Here is a 17,274-nt window from a genome sequence, read left to right as displayed (position 1 = left end):
TGTTTTGTGCACAACCTTGAAACAGGTAGAGCTGCAATGAATGTCATTTGTCACAATCAGTAATTATTTTTATGCTTTTTCAGGATCTCTAAATTATGTAAGAGTGCAGCAGCAATACTTCAGAAGCCTTTAAGCTAAACAACATACTTGTTTTCAAGTAAGTTTAACAGGTTGAAAATAACATATTTCTCCAAGGCCGAAATGTAAATTGATCTGTCTCAAAAAGTGACCAAGCCCAGATTTTGGCAACATATAAGTAAAAGAGAAGTAAAGTCAGCGCCCTTGTTCATTTGCAGAACTTGTCACCATCTTATCTTCTCTTTCGCCCTCGAGTGCCAGCTTTTACAATGAGTCGGAGTCAACGCGTTTCAAGCTCATATGGAGCACCTTCCAAAGGCTTTAGCTCAGCCTCTGTAGGAGGTGGTGGCAGCAGGATTGGCATCAGCTCTTCTGCTCAACGTGGTGGAGTAAATTTTCGTGCTGCAACTAGTGGAGGGTTTGGTGGTTCTGCATCTAGCGGAGGGTTTGGTGGTTCTGCATCTAGTGGAGGGTTTGGTAGCAGAAGCCTTCTTAACCTTGGTGCTGGCAACAGTAAGATATCTGGTGCTGGTTTAGGATTTGGCAGCTCAGGAGCAGGCGGAGGAAGCAGAGGATTCGGTGGTTCTGGAGCTGCCGTACCATCTCCGGGCATTGTAAATGTGACCATCAACCAAAGTCTGTTAGCTCCACTCTCTTTAGAAATTGATCCAAACATTTCAGTAGTCAAGAAAGAAGAAAGAGAACAAATTAAGACCCTGAATAACAAGTTTGCATCCTTTATTGACAAGGTACAATATTTATCATATTTCTATTTTATATGAATAATGTCATAGGTAATATTTGGCAACTTCAAAAGATAGTAGATTACAGTGTATAATAATACTATTGATTTCTTATGCGTACTAAACTTAACATGAATATCACTGTGTACATGCTTTGATGTTGATGTTATAGTGGTGATCTACTGGTACTTTGTAATACAATTCATTTGACTTACTACAGATAAGCCATATACACTATGTTATGTGTCTTGTTATCTCTTCATAGGTTCGATTCCTTGAGCAGCAGAATAAAGTTCTTGAGACCAAATGGAACCTGTTGCAGCAACAAGGCGGTCAAAGCAGTGGTCAAATTGGTCAAAGAAGTAACATTGAGGCTCTCTTTAATGCTTACATTAATTCATTGAAGAGTCAACTGGATGGCTTACAGAGTAACAAAGGTCGCCTTGAGTCAGAGCTGCGCAATGAACAAGATCGGGTTGAGGAGTTTAAACGCAGGTATGTTAATAAGACTCATTCAAGGAGCTTTAGGCTGATAAAGTTTTACCTAGGAAGTACACGCCCTTCTTCAGGCTTTGTATATCTTATCTGTTAAATACATTGCATGGATAGATTTAAGAAATCTGACATCCGTATTTCCCATGTCACACTCAAAGGTCTAAGAAGCGACAGTCCTCCCATTGAGGAACCTGTGGTCAGTGGGCTTCCAGATTTAAAGGGGTTGACTTCAAAAGTGATTTTTATGGCATTCCAAAGCAGTCTGATTGTATTGAGATCTGACAGCCGGAAACACTACTAATGCCTGACATGTCCTAGAAGTAAATCTCATTCATTTCAATGGAAAGCCCGCCCCTTTTTGAGATTGGAGGAGTTACAGCTGCTGGACTCCGGCCAACCATACGTTTCTGATATGTCTGATCTTGTTCCTCGTGACTGTGAAACAAAGGGGGAGGAAATATTGAAGGGTCATCACTTTATCACCTTCTGTTTTTGGTTATTGCTCAACATAATGTCTACAATTAAGTCTGTCATTGACCTAACTAGCAGTAGTAACTTTGAAAATATATGAATTGATATATTTTTTAAATGTATTCATTAATTTATTTCCATAATAAATTGTTTTAACAATTTGGGGTTTCTTAGCACATTAAAAACTATTTTAGGATTCCCCATGTTTTTGTGGTCAATACCTTAAGACTATAATAAACATTTGTTCCAAGTTGATGGAATTTCATTTTTCCTTAGGTATGAAGATGAAATTAACCTCAGAGCTGCAGCAGAGAATGAATTTGTAGTACTCAAAAAGGTAAGAATACAATGTCAATCCACCCAAAAAATGCCAATGTGCATTACAAACACATGCCCTAATATATAGAAGTCATCTTAAAACAGATAATGTATTTTTTGTGGTGTCTTAGCATGCTATCCATCGATATATACTGAACTTGTCCAAAGGGCTAGTAGATGCTAGTATCAGTGCTCAGGAATGTATTGATACTTGGGCTGGTTTTCTTCACCCCCCAATATTACTGGTGCCTGTAGAGAGGGGAGAGCTTACTTTTCAAGAGTCAATCTGAGCTGTTGGTTCTCCATCTTCAGTGGTCTCACTGCCGTCCCAGGGAGCAAAAAGTCCTATTACCTGTATATTTCAGTTATATTGAATTTACATTCATTTTGAAATATATAATGAATGACACATATTAACCACTTGGCATTTTGTCTACTGATTAATTACATTTTTATTAAATAAAGGAAAATTCGAGGGTTGCCCAATGACAAAATGACACAGAATAACTGCAAAAAGCACAAAAAATATAGAATCATTATAATTTCTATGTCTTCTTAATTTGTAGGATGTTGATGCAGCCTATCTAGGCAAGGTAGAGCTGGAAGCTAGAGTCAATGCACTGAATGATGAGATCGCCTTCCTGAGAGCTCTGTATGAACAGGTAACTAAGAGTCTTAGTGTTAAAGCTGTAATTCAAACTTTAAATTACATAAAAAATAATACATATACAATAATGGGCAGGATAACTATGACAATAAATTTGTTTTACGGTTGTTTTCATCATTCTCACCTTTACCGTCTAATTTGCAGGAACTTGGTGACATAAAGCAGGCAGTGTCCGACACCTCTGTCATTCTATCAATGGACAACAATAGGTCCCTGAACCTTGACGATATCATCGCTGAAGTGAAGGCTCAATATGAAGATCTGGCAAACAAGAGCAGAGCTGAAGCAGAAGATGCCTACAAGAACAAGGTTAGAAAATGTTTTAACTCTACATTAGAAAAAATAATAGAGAACAGAAAAATACTTGTCTCATTTGTTTCACATTTTCTGTATATTTGGTATTATATTCAGATCAGGTTACTTGATTCTAACCAGAGGCGTAAAGTCAATCTCAAGGGCCCCACTGAAAAATTTCCCTTCTCATTTAGACCAAAGGGGCTTTTTGTCTCCTGGTCATGGGATTGCACTCCCCATGATTGTAACACGGTCAATGTTTAAGGCCTTCAGCTATCCTTCCAAAGACAGTTATCACCGCTTACTCCCCCATATACAGGATCTTCCCTGACTGCCCCATTTACAGAATCACTTGGATCAGCCAAGCTCTCCTGTATTCTTTATGAGAGATCTGCTGCCAGTAGTGATGGGCAGTGGTGATCTGGTATATATGGCTCCGCTCACCAAAGAGAGCTGGATCCCAAATAGATCCCTATTAAATATGTGTTCACCAGTAGATAAACACATAAATCATTTTATCCTGAGTGAGACCTTTTCAGAAACTGCAGGTGGCTCACAATAGGGACCTGGCTCCCATTGTTCACAGAAGGGAGTCGACTCTTTGTATCAGTTCTGCCAGACTCCTTTTCATGTGGCTCATCTCCCAGAGAACAAAAGGATCAGTTACTTCAATTCAACAGGCTGGATTCTTTTTTCCTCCAATACCATCAGTCAAGAGGCCCCCATTAGTTTGTCAGTCGTTCCCCCAATATTGGGGGGTTTGGCTGATTTTATTTTGATGTTTATGGGGGTCTTTAAATATTACTCATCATCTACTCCCATTTCTGTTCCGCTTCCCTATAGTTATGTAGCTAATAGGTGACTATCCCTGACTTTACTAGTGGGACTTTAAAGTTCTTAAGTTCTATATTTGGGAATTTCAAAAATCAGGAATTGCAGTCATTTCTCTTATTTTTATTGCTTTACTGCCTTTTCAACAGTTCCAACAATTGCAAAATGCAGCCGGCCAGCAGGGAGATGAAGTAAAGAACAGCAAGAATGAGATTTCACAACTTAACAGACAAATCCAAAGACTTAAAGCTGAAATTGAAAATGTAAAGAAACAGGTAATGTTCTCTTTTTAATTTACAAGAGCACAATACATGCTTACATTCCTTGCCAGTTTTCTTACTTTGACTATAATGCAAAACTGGCTCCATCTAACTATCTGTCAATCAATTGTACTTTCCTAGATTGCCAGCCTTGAATTAGCAATTGCCGAGGCTGAGGAACGAGGAGAAAGAGCTGTGAGTGATGCCAGGGCTAAGCTGGCAGAACTGGAGGCAGCACTGCAAAGATTGAAACAAGAGATGGCCCGTCAGCTCCGTGAATACCAGGAGCTGATGAATGTCAAACTGGCCTTGGATGTTGAAATTGCCACCTACAGGGCCCTACTGGAGGGAGAGGAGAGCAGGCAAGTTATATCCCAGCAATTATATCATCATTCATATGGCATTGCCCAATCCAAAATTAGGAAGAGCTATCCTAAATGTAATCCTAACAGGATGATAATCATAATTTTCACCCACAGAAAATAAATGTTTTCTTTTTTTCTACAGGATCTCTGGAGAAATTACTAATCAAGTCAGTGTCTGTAAGTATCTTCATACCGTACTAAATATTACTAGACTAAAAGTATGCTTTGCACATAATTAAAGAGTTATTCCCAAGATAGTAAGTTATCCCGTGCCCAGAGGATGTGGGATAATTTACTGATTGCTGGGAGTCCAGTGATCCTGAGAATGGGGCTCCTGGGTTCAAGAGCTCCTTTCTTTGAATGAACGCTCACAAATAATAAGTTATCCACTATCCACTATGCTATCTTATGGTTAGGAATAATTTTATCTCTTGGAAATAATCCCTTAAGGTTTTTTTTTCATGAACAAAATTTTATTTTAAAGAAGTTGGCCACAGCTTTTTATTATGCCCCAATGTATCCTCCTGGGGCCCCTAAGGGTTTTTGTAAATGCCTTCTTTTGCAGTTACTGCCTGTGAGCGGCGCTATCGGTGGCCGCTCACAGGCATCACGTGACCCGCCACTGATGTCACGATAAGTGAGGCGTGACATCAGTAACGCGGTCCCCGCGGTGGATTCTGGGTTGTGGGCGGGGTTACTCAACGCGTCACACCCACAATCCACCACGCGCTTTCCCAATGAATGAGGAGAGGGAAAGCTCGCGGTGGATGCCGGGTGTGACGCGTGGGGTAACCCCGCCCACAAGCCAGCATCCACCGTGGAACACAGAAGACAGAGACCCCCGGCTGCATCTGGAACCATGACATGACATCAGCAGATGTCAGAGCAGGCTGCAGCCGGGGGTCACGTGATTCCAGTGAGAAGCCACCGATAGCGCCGCTCACAGGCAGTATCTGCAACAGAAGGTATTTACAAAAACCCCTATGGGCCCCGGGGGGATACATTGGGGGCATAATAAAAAGTAGTGAACAACTCCTTTAATCAATAGATCTTGGTATGATAATAACTTCCACAACTGGATGTGTTTAAATAAAATGTTCCTGTGCTGAGATAATCTTATTAATGTGCCCCTGCTGTGTACTGTGTAATGGCCGTGTCTGACCGTGTACGGAACATGGTCTGATCATACCACAGCTCCTGGGCAGGGAAGGAAGCAAAAGAGTATGCAGACAGGACAGCATGGCATCATAGGTGATTCTTTTTGTGAGGTAAAACATTTCCCTGCCTGTTTTTAAATAATGTTTTACTTCAAAGAAAGAATCAGCTGTGATCCCCTGCTGTAATGTCTGTATATTCTCTTTTGCTTCCTACACTGCCCAGGAGCTGTGGTATGATCAGACCATGTCCCTGTACGATAAGACACAGCCATTACACAGTACACAGCAGGGGCACATTGATAAGATTATCTCAGCACAGGAACATTTTATTTAAATACATTCAATTGTGGAAATTATTATTATTTCAAGATCTTTTTATTAAAATGAATTTTTGTTAGTTGGAAAACCCCTTTAAGATTTTACAGGTTTTTTTTATGGGAAGCTTTGGATGCCGACTTAAACAAGGCTGCCTATCACTGAGTTGTAGTCATCTACTAATTTAATGGATTCAATTTTCAGTGGAACCTCCAGGATATCAAAGCAAAGTCTAATATTTTGCAGTAAACTGATGTACTCTGGTCAGATAGAAGCCAAAAATAAATTATTTATTAATTTTTGCCTCCGTTTGACGGTATAGAGCTGTATGGACTTGTGTATGTTGGGAACGTTCCAGGCGTATACACTATGCATAGGAAAAAATGCAGTATGACCCTATCAAAGACAACTTAATTGGTTGACAGTTTAGATAAATGTTGCCCAATTTTGTGTTGATTCTGTGCTGATAGAGAGGGTCCTATATTTCTGCGTTACCATAGTGAAGAGCAGCTGTCACTTTCTGGAGTCTTTCAGAATTGTATATTATATGGAAAAAAACATATAATATAATATATAATGAATTATTTTCCCCTATGGGGGAACTGCACTGTACATTAGAATTATACTTCTGTAAAACAACAAGACATATAAACTTAATTATACAAAGTTCAAATAGAAATATCCAACAATATTTTCTAATTATTTCACAGCGGTTGTGAACTCCGCATCTGGTGGCGGTGGAGGTGGCTTCTCCTCCGGATATGGAGGAGGTCTTTCAGGTTCATCTGCTAGCATCTCCAGTGCTGGAAGACAAGAAAAGAAGCGTGGAGCAGTGAAGATCGTCTCCACAACCGAAAGCCTGAGAGCTTACCAAGGGTCTGATTACTGAATATGAAATATTGGCCAGATGAATGAGTGATAAATGTGCAGCATTCACTCTGTAATCAATATAATCCTGTTCCCTGAGAATATATACTAAGGAGGAGTAGGTACAAAACAGTTGCAAATTTCTTTACAAATGATATAAAATACAGATCATATTAAAGGGATTGTCCACAATTAGAAAATTATGGCTTCAGTGTTTTTTTGTCTACAAGTTGTATGTGGTATTTCAGCTCAGCCCCGTTTATTGGAGCTGAGCTACAATACCTTTCACAATTTGTTCTTTGTGTTTAATCCTCAACAACCCATTTAAATATATGGAACTAAGTTACATTACAACAATATGCAATGGTTGCCATGATTCCTAAGGAATAGTAACATTTGCTTTATAAAATTGTCTCAAAATATATATGTATATTAAAAAATAAATAACAAAGATACTGCCATTACAAACCGCTGAAAACATTTCAAGCCTTTTCCAGTCTACTTCTCTTTTATAGAATAAGTACCTACAAGTTGGTTTTTGGGTGGTTGTGGGCTTTTACTGTATTCTGCAGTTTAAAGCACTCTCAAAAAGAATTCAGATTAGATGTCAATGCCAGCAAATGCTTATTCTTTTTGTAATAATGGAAATAAAGCACATCACTTAAATAATTGCCTTGTCTGTAAGTACTGTAATAGAATACAAAATCTAGAAGTAAATGATTAAAGTAAAGTTGGTGCTATTAAGGCTGGGATAATACTATATCTCTTTTCATGACGTCAAAAACATCCCCAAAAACAGGATTCAGATTTTGTTGCAAATGAGCCATTGACTTCAATTAGGAAAACAGAGTCCAAAAAATGTAACTTTAGACTTGGTTTAACCTCCTTGATGTATTTTCAGCCATCTTTGGCTATTTATTGTCAGTTTTCAAGAAAAAAAATGTAGTTAACGTTTATTGTCTCCCATGAGAAGCAGATCAGTGAGGGAAGTGAGTAGCAACTAATTGTCAACCAACAGTCATGCAGAGATTTGTGAGATGGTGGTGCTGAGCTAGTTTTTCTGTTACTCACCTGTCTTGGCTCTGTTCCTTCCTCCCCTTATGGCTGGATTCCTCTGTGCTGGTCTGCACTGGGATAGTGTGGTAAACTTGGCATACTTCTATGATGTTATCATCCAAAACCTTTTAATGCTGGCTCAGGCATCTGCTTTCAGTCTGAGTATTAAGGTAGTATAAATCTCTGCTACCACATGTTGGTCAGGAACTTAGCTTCACCTTCCATTTGACGTAGGCATCTAATTATATCCTGATCTGCTCCTGACTTCTCTACAGGTACCAGCATTTACTACTAAGCTCAGTCCAGCTTTTGTAGGCGTTGTTCACACATACAGGTCTGCTGAATCAATGTTCCAGATTACCAATTTCTCTCAACTATTCTAGGTCAAGGTATCTGTTAATTAATTCACCTCTGCTAGCCAGATACCTGTTTGCCTATAAGTCTCTGCTATTCCTGCGTGAACTGCACTTCTACTACCAAGATGCTAGTTTATCTAAACATCTCTGCTATACTTTCATGAACCGAATTCTTGCTGAAAGATACCAGTTTGTCTATACATTTTTACTGTTCCGGTACAATTTGCATATCTGGCTCAGCTGCATCTAGTGCCTCCAGCTCCAGTTGCCCATCTGTGGTCCTGCATGCCCTGCTATACTTGTCCTCACTGATCCATGTGGACAGGGAAAGTCAACCTCGGCTGCATCATCACCTCTGGTCCTTGCTACTCACCCTGAACTACTGTTTAGAGCCAGGGTCCCCAAGCTGTGATTTGGGAGCCTTAGTGGCTCGCGGGCCCATAATGTGTGGCTCGCAGCTGCCTGCCAGCTTGGTACATTAGCACCAAGTCTATCAAACAACTGTAGAGCAGATCTCCAGTTAGTGAATTTTGTGAGTAGCCCTGCACAAAAGAGCAGATCTGAATGTGCATTGGTAATGGCACGGGTGATGTTCCTAAATATGTGCTGGTACATAGCGGGAAACCCACAATGGGAGAAATAGTGGTGGCTGGAGACCGAGTACCGAGGGACCAAATTTTTAAGTTAAAAATTTCACCCATATAGCATGTTGTTGACACATTTATTCCACAGAAGTTGATAATAAATTTCACCCACAGAACATGTTTTCAAGTTTTTCTGAGAAAGCTGATTAAAAATTTCACGACCAGACAATGGGGCACAGTACCCCACAACTCAAACTTGTCTGCTCCAGTAGAATATGTTACAAATGCCGCCAATGAAAAGCTGGTAGTATTATCTTGGATCGAGCTGGCGGTCCGCAGCGAGGCTTGCTACCTGCAGTCAAGTTAAAAATTTCACCCACATAGCATGTTGTGGACACATTTTCCCTACTGCTCCAAAATGTCACCTCCAGTAATGTACAAGCAGCAGCAGATAAAAAGCTTGATTCTGGATACAGCTTGCTACTGCCAGTCCCAGCCCTTTTGCCTTGGGATGCCTCCCAATGCTCTTCGCTTAGAGTCCTGGGGGGAATGGAAATGGAATTGTACTCTGTTTCTATTTTTTTGTTTGTTCCCACTGAGGCCATGCTTAAGAAATGACCCGGTGGATCACAAAGTGAAGGACTGGACGCACTCTCAGCCATCCAATTTCAAACCACCCACAGACAGGGTTGCAGAGTACACATGTGTAACAGAGAATCAGGCTTCTATTCCGTAGATGCAACATGATAAACGTGTACCACATCAAAGAAAGGCTGCAGTCAAGCAAATTAACCACTTCTCAACTTAGTCGGCAGCTGATATTGCAAGACAGAATAGCCATCCATGATAATTTAGAGGCTCTATAATTGGAATTGTGGCACCCTGCTGCGCACTGGTGCCACAGAACCCAGAAGGTTGCATGGATGGACTTCTCCACAAGAGGCCCTCACACATTCACAGACCTCCACCATACCACCTCAGACCAGCAGAGGGAGCCCATCAGGGATATATATATATGGAGGGTGGAGCCAGGCAGCTCAGGGAAGTTAGTCAGGAGCAGTCAGATCAGTCAGACAGAGAGAGTCTGAGAGCGTGCTGATGCTCAGAGAGCAGCGAAGAGGCAGCACGCTGGCTGCTGTGCTTAGGCGAGCCAAGGACTACAGCACGAGTGAAGGCCTAGTGAGGGCCTTGAGTGTGGCCAAAGGCGAGAGGAGAAGGAAGAAGTAGCGAGGGGGCAGAGGAGCATACCAGGCTCACCCCGAGATATATACTGGACACCGGGTCTGCGCCTACGGGGTCCCTTTATACCCAGTAGGGACCACCGGAACACCTGGAGGACTACAGGTCCCAAGTTTACCAAACGCTGACTACAGTACCAGGGCTAGGAGTCACGGAGGCCCCAGCGACCAGGGAGAGTGATCTCCAAGAGAAGGCCCTACCACCAGGTCAGCAGGTACAAGGGAGAGAGAGATAGTAACCAAGTTAGGCCTAGCTCCAGACAGGTCAGAAGCTTAGCGAGTAAAGCCACAGATCAGGAGGCCCTATACCCGCTCACTGGGGAGAGTCCAAAACTGCGCCCTTCGTCCGAAGTACCCTGGACCGTGCTTGCATCATCACCAGTAAAGGTACCGAAGCTTCCCCCTGTGTAAGTGTACGTCTTTCCTCCGGGACCGTCCTGCCGTCTCTCACCAGCATCCAACATCTACCCCTACACTGCCCTGGAGCTAGCTCTACCTGTGGAGAACCACACCATCGCTGCTGCCGTAACACCAGCTCCAGAGGACTGCTCCGCAGCAGCGGCTCCTTTTGGCCGCATTCCACAGGTGGCGTCACAAAAACTTCAAAAATCCCCTATAAATAACCCCCTTTTTTACTGACCGCCCTGGGTCACGGACCGGGCCAGCCACCGTGATAACCCCCGTACCGGCACCCATAGGCCCGGCTGCCGAGTACCCCATGGCCCTGGGGGCGCGTCAGAATGAGTAGGTAAATCCTTTAATGGGCTTTAGACCCAGCCAGAAAGGTAGAGAAAAATTACTTTTTAGGCACACTACTAGTGATGGGTGAGCACTAAAATGCTCGGTTTCTCAGTGCTCGAGTCAAGCAAATTGGAATGCTTGGAGGCTTGATCCGAGCAACGAGCCCAAGGTAAGTCTATGGGAAACTCGAGCATTTTTCAGGCTGCTACCCCCGGCGGTCTTCAGAGGGCCTAAAAATTGCCCAAATCGATGGGAACAGTGCTCAAATGACATGGGAACAGCATGGGGAAGACCACTGGAAGCATTTCTGACTCCCAGGTCACTGCTGTCAACAACGTTGTCAGAGGTATTACGCCACTATTACTAACTCAAAATAAAACATCCAAAATGGATTTACCTGGGAAATATGTAAGTAACATCTTTTCCAGGGTAATGACTTGTATATGAGGCAAAATAAATAACCAAAACCAAAAATACTCCTCCACACCTTGGGCTATTTTCACACCTAGTGTTTTTGATGTGTTTTTACACTTTTGCATTGCTTTCAACCAAGACAAATGCATTCACTGGGAAATGTCATTTTAACATTTTACAACCTTGTCTGGCCATTTGGTGTGTGACACATCATCAGACACATGAATACAGTGCTGAAAAGACATGTGAACATCATGGGGAAGACCCCTGGAAGCATCTCTGACTCCCATCTCACTGCCTAAAAGCGTGCCCATCATAATGATCCTTGGTGCATGCGAAGATGCCTCCCGCCATGCACCTGTCATTGCAGACTTGCAACAATCGCCCTCCACGTCCTTGTCCCATTGCAGCGTTAAAATGTGCCTACCCCATTCCTTGGAATGCAAGCGCAAATACTTCTTCCGACTTTTTCCACCTCTTCCAACAAGCCTACAACCTGCAGTAACCACCGCTCTACCATACCGCTGCACGACCAGCTCTACCCTCACCTACGGTATCCTCACCCATCCCTTGTAGATTGTGAGCCCTCGCGGGCAGGGTCCTCGCTCCTCCTGTACCAGTCACCATCACATTGTGTTCAAGATTATTGTAATTGTTCTTGTATTATACCCCTTTTTCACATGTAAAGCGCCATGGAATAAATGGCGCTATAATAATAAATAATAATAATAATAATAATAATATGCAGCCAGCCACCCACCCACCCACAGGCTGCAATACTATACTGCCAAATTTTTGACAGCTGCTTGCACTTGAAATGTGGCCTTTTAGGCTCGTGGAGGCAGAAGCTGTCCACAATCTTATGGCAGCGGCGATCGATTGTCCATACTCGGTCCCCAGCCGCGACTATTTGTCCCGGTGTCGTCTCCGGCTTCCACAAGCACGTGTCCTACAACATTACTCGTGCCCTCCCCAGTGCACGTACTAGGAAGGAATGCCTAACCACAAACACGTGGTCAAGTGAATGTGGCCAAGGACGGTACGGAGCCAGTACACAGCTTTTTTTTGCTGAGAGTTGTATTTCACCACAGCCATATTCTTTAGCTTGGTGAAAGGACTTGGGAAACCATATCTACTCCAGCTGTCATTTCTCCCAGGAAGTCCTCTAAAGCTGCTTTCACTTGAAATGTGGCCTTTTAGGCCCATGGAGGTGGAAGCTTTTCACAACCTCATGCCAGCGGTGGCCAGATGTCCATACTCGGTCCCCAGCCGCCATTATTTTTCCAGGTATCGTCTCCGCCTTCCACAAGCACGGGTCCCACAACATTACCCGTGCCCTCCCCAGTGCACTTACTGGGAAGGACCGCCTAACCACAAACACGTGGACAGGTGAATGTGACCATGGACGGTATGGAGCCAGTACACAGCTTTTTTTGCTGAGAGTTGTAGTTCACCACAGCCATATTCTTTAGCTTGGTGAAAGGACTTGGGAAACCATATCTACTCCAGCTGTCATTTCTCCCAGGAAGTCCTCTAAAGCTGCTTTCACTTGAAATGTGGCCTTTTAGGCCCATGGAGGTGGAAGCTTTTCACAACCTCATGCCAGCGGTGGCCAGATGTCCATACTCGGTCCCCAGCCGCCATTATTTTTCCAGGTATCGTCTCCGCCTTCCACAAGCACGGGTCCCACAACATTACCCGTGCCCTCCCCAGTGCACTTACTGGGAAGGACCGCCTAACCACAAACACGTGGACAGGTGAATGTGACCATGGACGGTATGGAGCCAGTACACAGCTTTTTTTGCTGAGAGTTGTAGTTCACCACAGCCATATTCTTTAGCTTGGTGAAAGGACTTGGGAAACCATATCTACTCCAGCTGTCATTTCTCCCAGGAAGTCCTCTAAAGCTGCTTTCACTTGAAATGTGGCCTTTTAGGCCCATGGAGGTGGAAGCTTTTCACAACCTCATGCCAGCGGTGGCCAGATGTCCATACTCGGTCCCCAGCCGCCATTATTTTTCCAGGTATCGTCTCCGCCTTCCACAAGCACGGGTCCCACAACATTACCCGTGCCCTCCCCAGTGCACTTACTGGGAAGGACCGCCTAACCACAAACACGTGGACAGGTGAATGTGACCATGGACGGTATGGAGCCAGTACACAGCTTTTTTTGCTGAGAGTTGTAGTTCACCACAGCCATATTCTTTAGCTTGGTGAAAGGACTTGGGAAACCATATCTACTCCAGCTGTCATTTCTCCCAGGAAGTCCTCTAAAGCTGCTTTCACTTGAAATGTGGCCTTTTAGGCTCGTGGAGGCGGAAGCTTTTCACAACTTCATGCCGGCGGTGGTCGGGTGTCCATACTCGGTCCCAAGCCGCCAGTATTTCTCCCGATATCGTCTCCGCCTTCCACAAGCACAAGTCCCACAACAATACCTGTGCCCTCCCCAGTGCACTTACTGGGATGGGCCACCTAAACACAAACACGTGGACAGGTGAATGTGGCCAGGGATGGTAAGGAGCCAGTCCACAGCTTTTTTTGCTGAGAGTTGTATTTCACCACAGCCATACTCTTTAGCTCGGTGAAAGGACTGGCATAGAGGGAAACCGTATATACTCTGGGTGTCATTTTTCCCAGGAAGTCCTCAAATGCAGCTTGTTGCAGAAGCAATGGCAGCCCATCCAACATCAGCTCGCACTTGTCGGCGGTGCTTCGACACACAAACATCTTTCTTTGCGCCTTTAATTTCATGACTACAGAGTTGGGCAATGACGTGATCAGCAATGCGGTTTGAGATAAAACATGCATAAGCACGTCCAATCCACATTAAAAAAACAGCCAAAGAGTGTCCGGGAACCTTCCCACACACTTTTCTTAGCCAGGGCTGCTTCTCGGCAGGGTTGGACGGGCCCACCAGAGAAACGGAAACTCCTCCGGTGGGCCCTGGCTTCTCCTTCAGGAGAGTTCATAGTGCCGAGGTGAGACCATGATGATGATAGAGGCCACCATCTGCTTAGTTTTCTGTTACTTGGAAGGAGGGTCTCAGTAAAAAAAATGTTCCCATTATAAAGGAGCCGGTCTCCTATAGTGGTAATGCCCATGCTGTGACTGCAAGGGCTGCCAAAATTTGAGACAAACCCCACTAAGAATTTAAAGACACATAGAAAGGGCCACAGTAACAAGTACGACATGTTCCCATTAGAAAGAAGAGGGTCTGCTATACAGTTATGGGGTATGCAGTGAGTCTAACGGCTGACCAAATTTAGGAAAAACCCCACTAAGAATTTAAAGACACATAGAGCAGGGCCACAGTAACAAGTAAGACATATTCCCATTAGAAAAGAGAGGGTCTACTATAAAATTATAGGGTATGCAGTGATTCCAACGGTTGACCAAATTTAGGAAAAACCCCACTAAGAATTTAAAGACACATAGGTCAGGGCCACAGTAACAAGTACGACATGTTCCCATTAGAAAGGAGAAGGTCTGCTATACAGTTATGCGGTATGCAGTGAGTCCAACGGCTGGCCAAATTTAGGAAAAACCCCACTAAGAATTTAAAGACACATAGAGCAGGGCCACAGTAACAAGTACGACATGTTTCCATTAGAAAGGAGAGGGTCTGCTTTACAGTTATAGGGTATGCAGTGAGTCCAACGGCTGACCAAATTTAGGAAAAACCCCACTAACAATTTAAAGACACATAGAGCAGGGCCATAGTAATGACAAATTCTCATTAGAAAGGAGCGGGTCTCCCATAGTGTTGGCCTATGCAGTGAATGCAAGGGCTGCCAAAAATTGGGAGGCACTCCAATGCCCCTTGGAAGAGACGTGGAGGAGGGCCTCATAAAAAAATGTTCCCATTAGAAAGGAGTGGGTCTCCTATACTTATAATGCCCATGCACTAAGTGTATGGGCTGACAAACATTTACCCCTGGGGGGTATACATGAACATACTGTATAAATTTTTTTTCTTACGGGCATCATAAACACCCTTTAAAAAAATTATGTGGGTGTCGCATCACGGACCACAGTCACCCTGGTGATATGGTGGTGGAGGATGAGGATGAGGAGAAGGAGGAGGACAAGATCAAATAGCCAAAATCATGAAGCATATACCCATGTGTGAGTGTGAAGAGGTGCATGGGAATACACCTCCCAAAAAAAGATGCTGGATTTGAGTTTATGTTACGCTGCTATCAATCGGTGGTGTTGAGTAGTCTGGCCCAATACAGCCATGTTCATTTTTATAAGAGTCAACCTGACAGCATTTTCAGTTGACAGGCGGATGCGTTTATCAGTTATAATTCCACCAGCGGCACTAAAAACCCTCTCTGATAAAACGCTAGTGGCAGGGCAGCCCAGGACCTCCAAGGCGTAGAGAGCCAGTTCATTCCACGTATCCAGCTTGGATACCCAATAATTATAAGGCACAGAGGAATCACGGAGGATGTTGGTATGGTCGGCAAGGTACTCTCTCAGCATCTTCCCAAACTTTGCACTTCTTGTGAGAGTACCCCGCACCTCAGGGCCTGTGCGATGGGAGGGTCTGAGAAACTGTCCCAGAACTTTGACAGTGTTCCCCTGCCTCTGCTGGATTGAATTTGTGTCTCTACTCCTTGGTTGTCCAACAAACTGTGACCTCTGCCGCCAGCATTTTCAGATGGGAATTTTTTTAATAGTTCCGCAACAAGGGCCTTCTGGTACTGCCCCATTTTTGTAGACCTGTCCGCCTCAGGAATAAGAGATATAAAGTTCTCCTTGTAGCATGGGTCTAGAAGTGTCACCAACCAGTAATGACTGTCACCCAAAATTTTGAGAACGTGAGGGTCATGGGAAAGGCAGCGTAACATAAACTCAGCCATGCGTGCCAGACTGCTAACAGGCAAGACTTCCGTGTCCTCACCAAGAGGATGACTGACCATGCTCTCCTCCTCCTCCTCCTCTCTGTCCTCTGGCCATCCACGCTGAACAGACGGTTTGACAGTTGTGCAGGTAGTACCGTCTATAGAGCATGAAACTAGCTCCTGTTCTTCTTCCTCCTCTTCCTCTTCCTCATTGTCACCCAATTCACATTGGGATGAGATGAGGCTGGGCTGTGTGTAATCACCCTGTATGGTTCCTTGTTCCATCTCATCGTGCTCCACCTGCAATGCATCCTCTTTGATTGTGAGCAGAGAGCGATTCAGAAGACAGAGAAGCAGGATGGTGGCGCTAATTAAGGCGTCATCGCCGCTCACCATCTTGGTGGAGTCCTCAAAGTTTTGGAGGATGGTACAGATGTCTGACATCCATGTCCACTCCTGAGGTCTTATGTGTGGAGTCTGAACTGAATACCGACGGCCTTGTTGATGCTGGTACTCAAAAACTGCCCTCTTCTGCTCACAAATCCTTCCCAACATCTGCAGTGTGGAGTTCCAACTCGTGGGGACATCACATACCAGTCTGTGAGCCGGAAGCTGCAAACGCTGCTGAAAGACGGCAAGGGCGGCGGAAGCTGTAGGTGACTTTCTAAAATGGGCACACAGGCAGCATACTTTAACAAGCAGATCCGGCAGTTCAGGATAGGATTTGAGAAACCGCTGAACCACGAGGTTAAGCACATGGACCAGGCATGGAACGTGTGTCAGCTCGCCTCGCCTCAGAGCCGCAAACAGGTTCTGGCCATTGTCACACATGACCATGCCTGGCTGTAGGTTCAGCTGTGTGAGCCACAGATCTGCCTGCTCTTTCAGAGCTGTCCACAACTCTTCAGAATTGTGTGGTTTGTCACCTAAGCATATTAGCTTCAGCACAGCCTGTTGCCGCTTGGCCGAGGCAGTGCTGCAGTGCTTCCAGCTTGTGACTGATGTGGTCATTTCGGAGATGGAGGCTGAAGAGGAGGAGGAGGCTGAGGAGGATGAGGTGCAGGAGCTGTAGACTGTGGGAGCAACCCTAATTGACCTAGGGCCCGCAATCCTTGGCGTCGGGAGGACGTGTTCCGTCCCAAGGTTCGACTGGGTCCCGGCTTCCACTTTGTTAACCC

The 17,274-nt window shown here is 44.3% G+C and overlaps 1 protein-coding gene across 1 annotated transcript; it reads left to right on the top strand.

The window, feature by feature from the left end:
• Positions 1–347: 347 nt before the first annotated feature.
• On the top strand, positions 348–7,457 carry LOC141250343 (keratin, type II cytoskeletal cochleal-like). The gene is made up of 9 exons (XM_073669935.1): positions 348–827; positions 1,087–1,316; positions 2,064–2,124; positions 2,672–2,767; positions 2,917–3,081; positions 4,047–4,172; positions 4,299–4,519; positions 4,665–4,699; positions 6,705–7,457. Exons 1-9 carry the CDS (start codon positions 348–350, stop codon positions 6,881–6,883), a joined length of 1,593 nt encoding a protein of 530 aa, XP_073526036.1. The 3' UTR covers positions 6,884–7,457.
• Positions 7,458–17,274: the final 9,817 nt, after the last annotated feature.

Source organism: Phyllobates terribilis, unplaced genomic scaffold, assembly GCF_046119375.1.
Source record: "Phyllobates terribilis strain yellow unplaced genomic scaffold, ASM4611937v1 Scaffold_2__4_contigs__length_985480577, whole genome shotgun sequence".
Taxonomy (NCBI): Eukaryota; Metazoa; Chordata; class Amphibia; order Anura; family Dendrobatidae; genus Phyllobates; species Phyllobates terribilis.
Note: the sequence above shows the minus strand (reverse complement) of the source record. Positions and strands in the feature narration are given on the sequence as shown.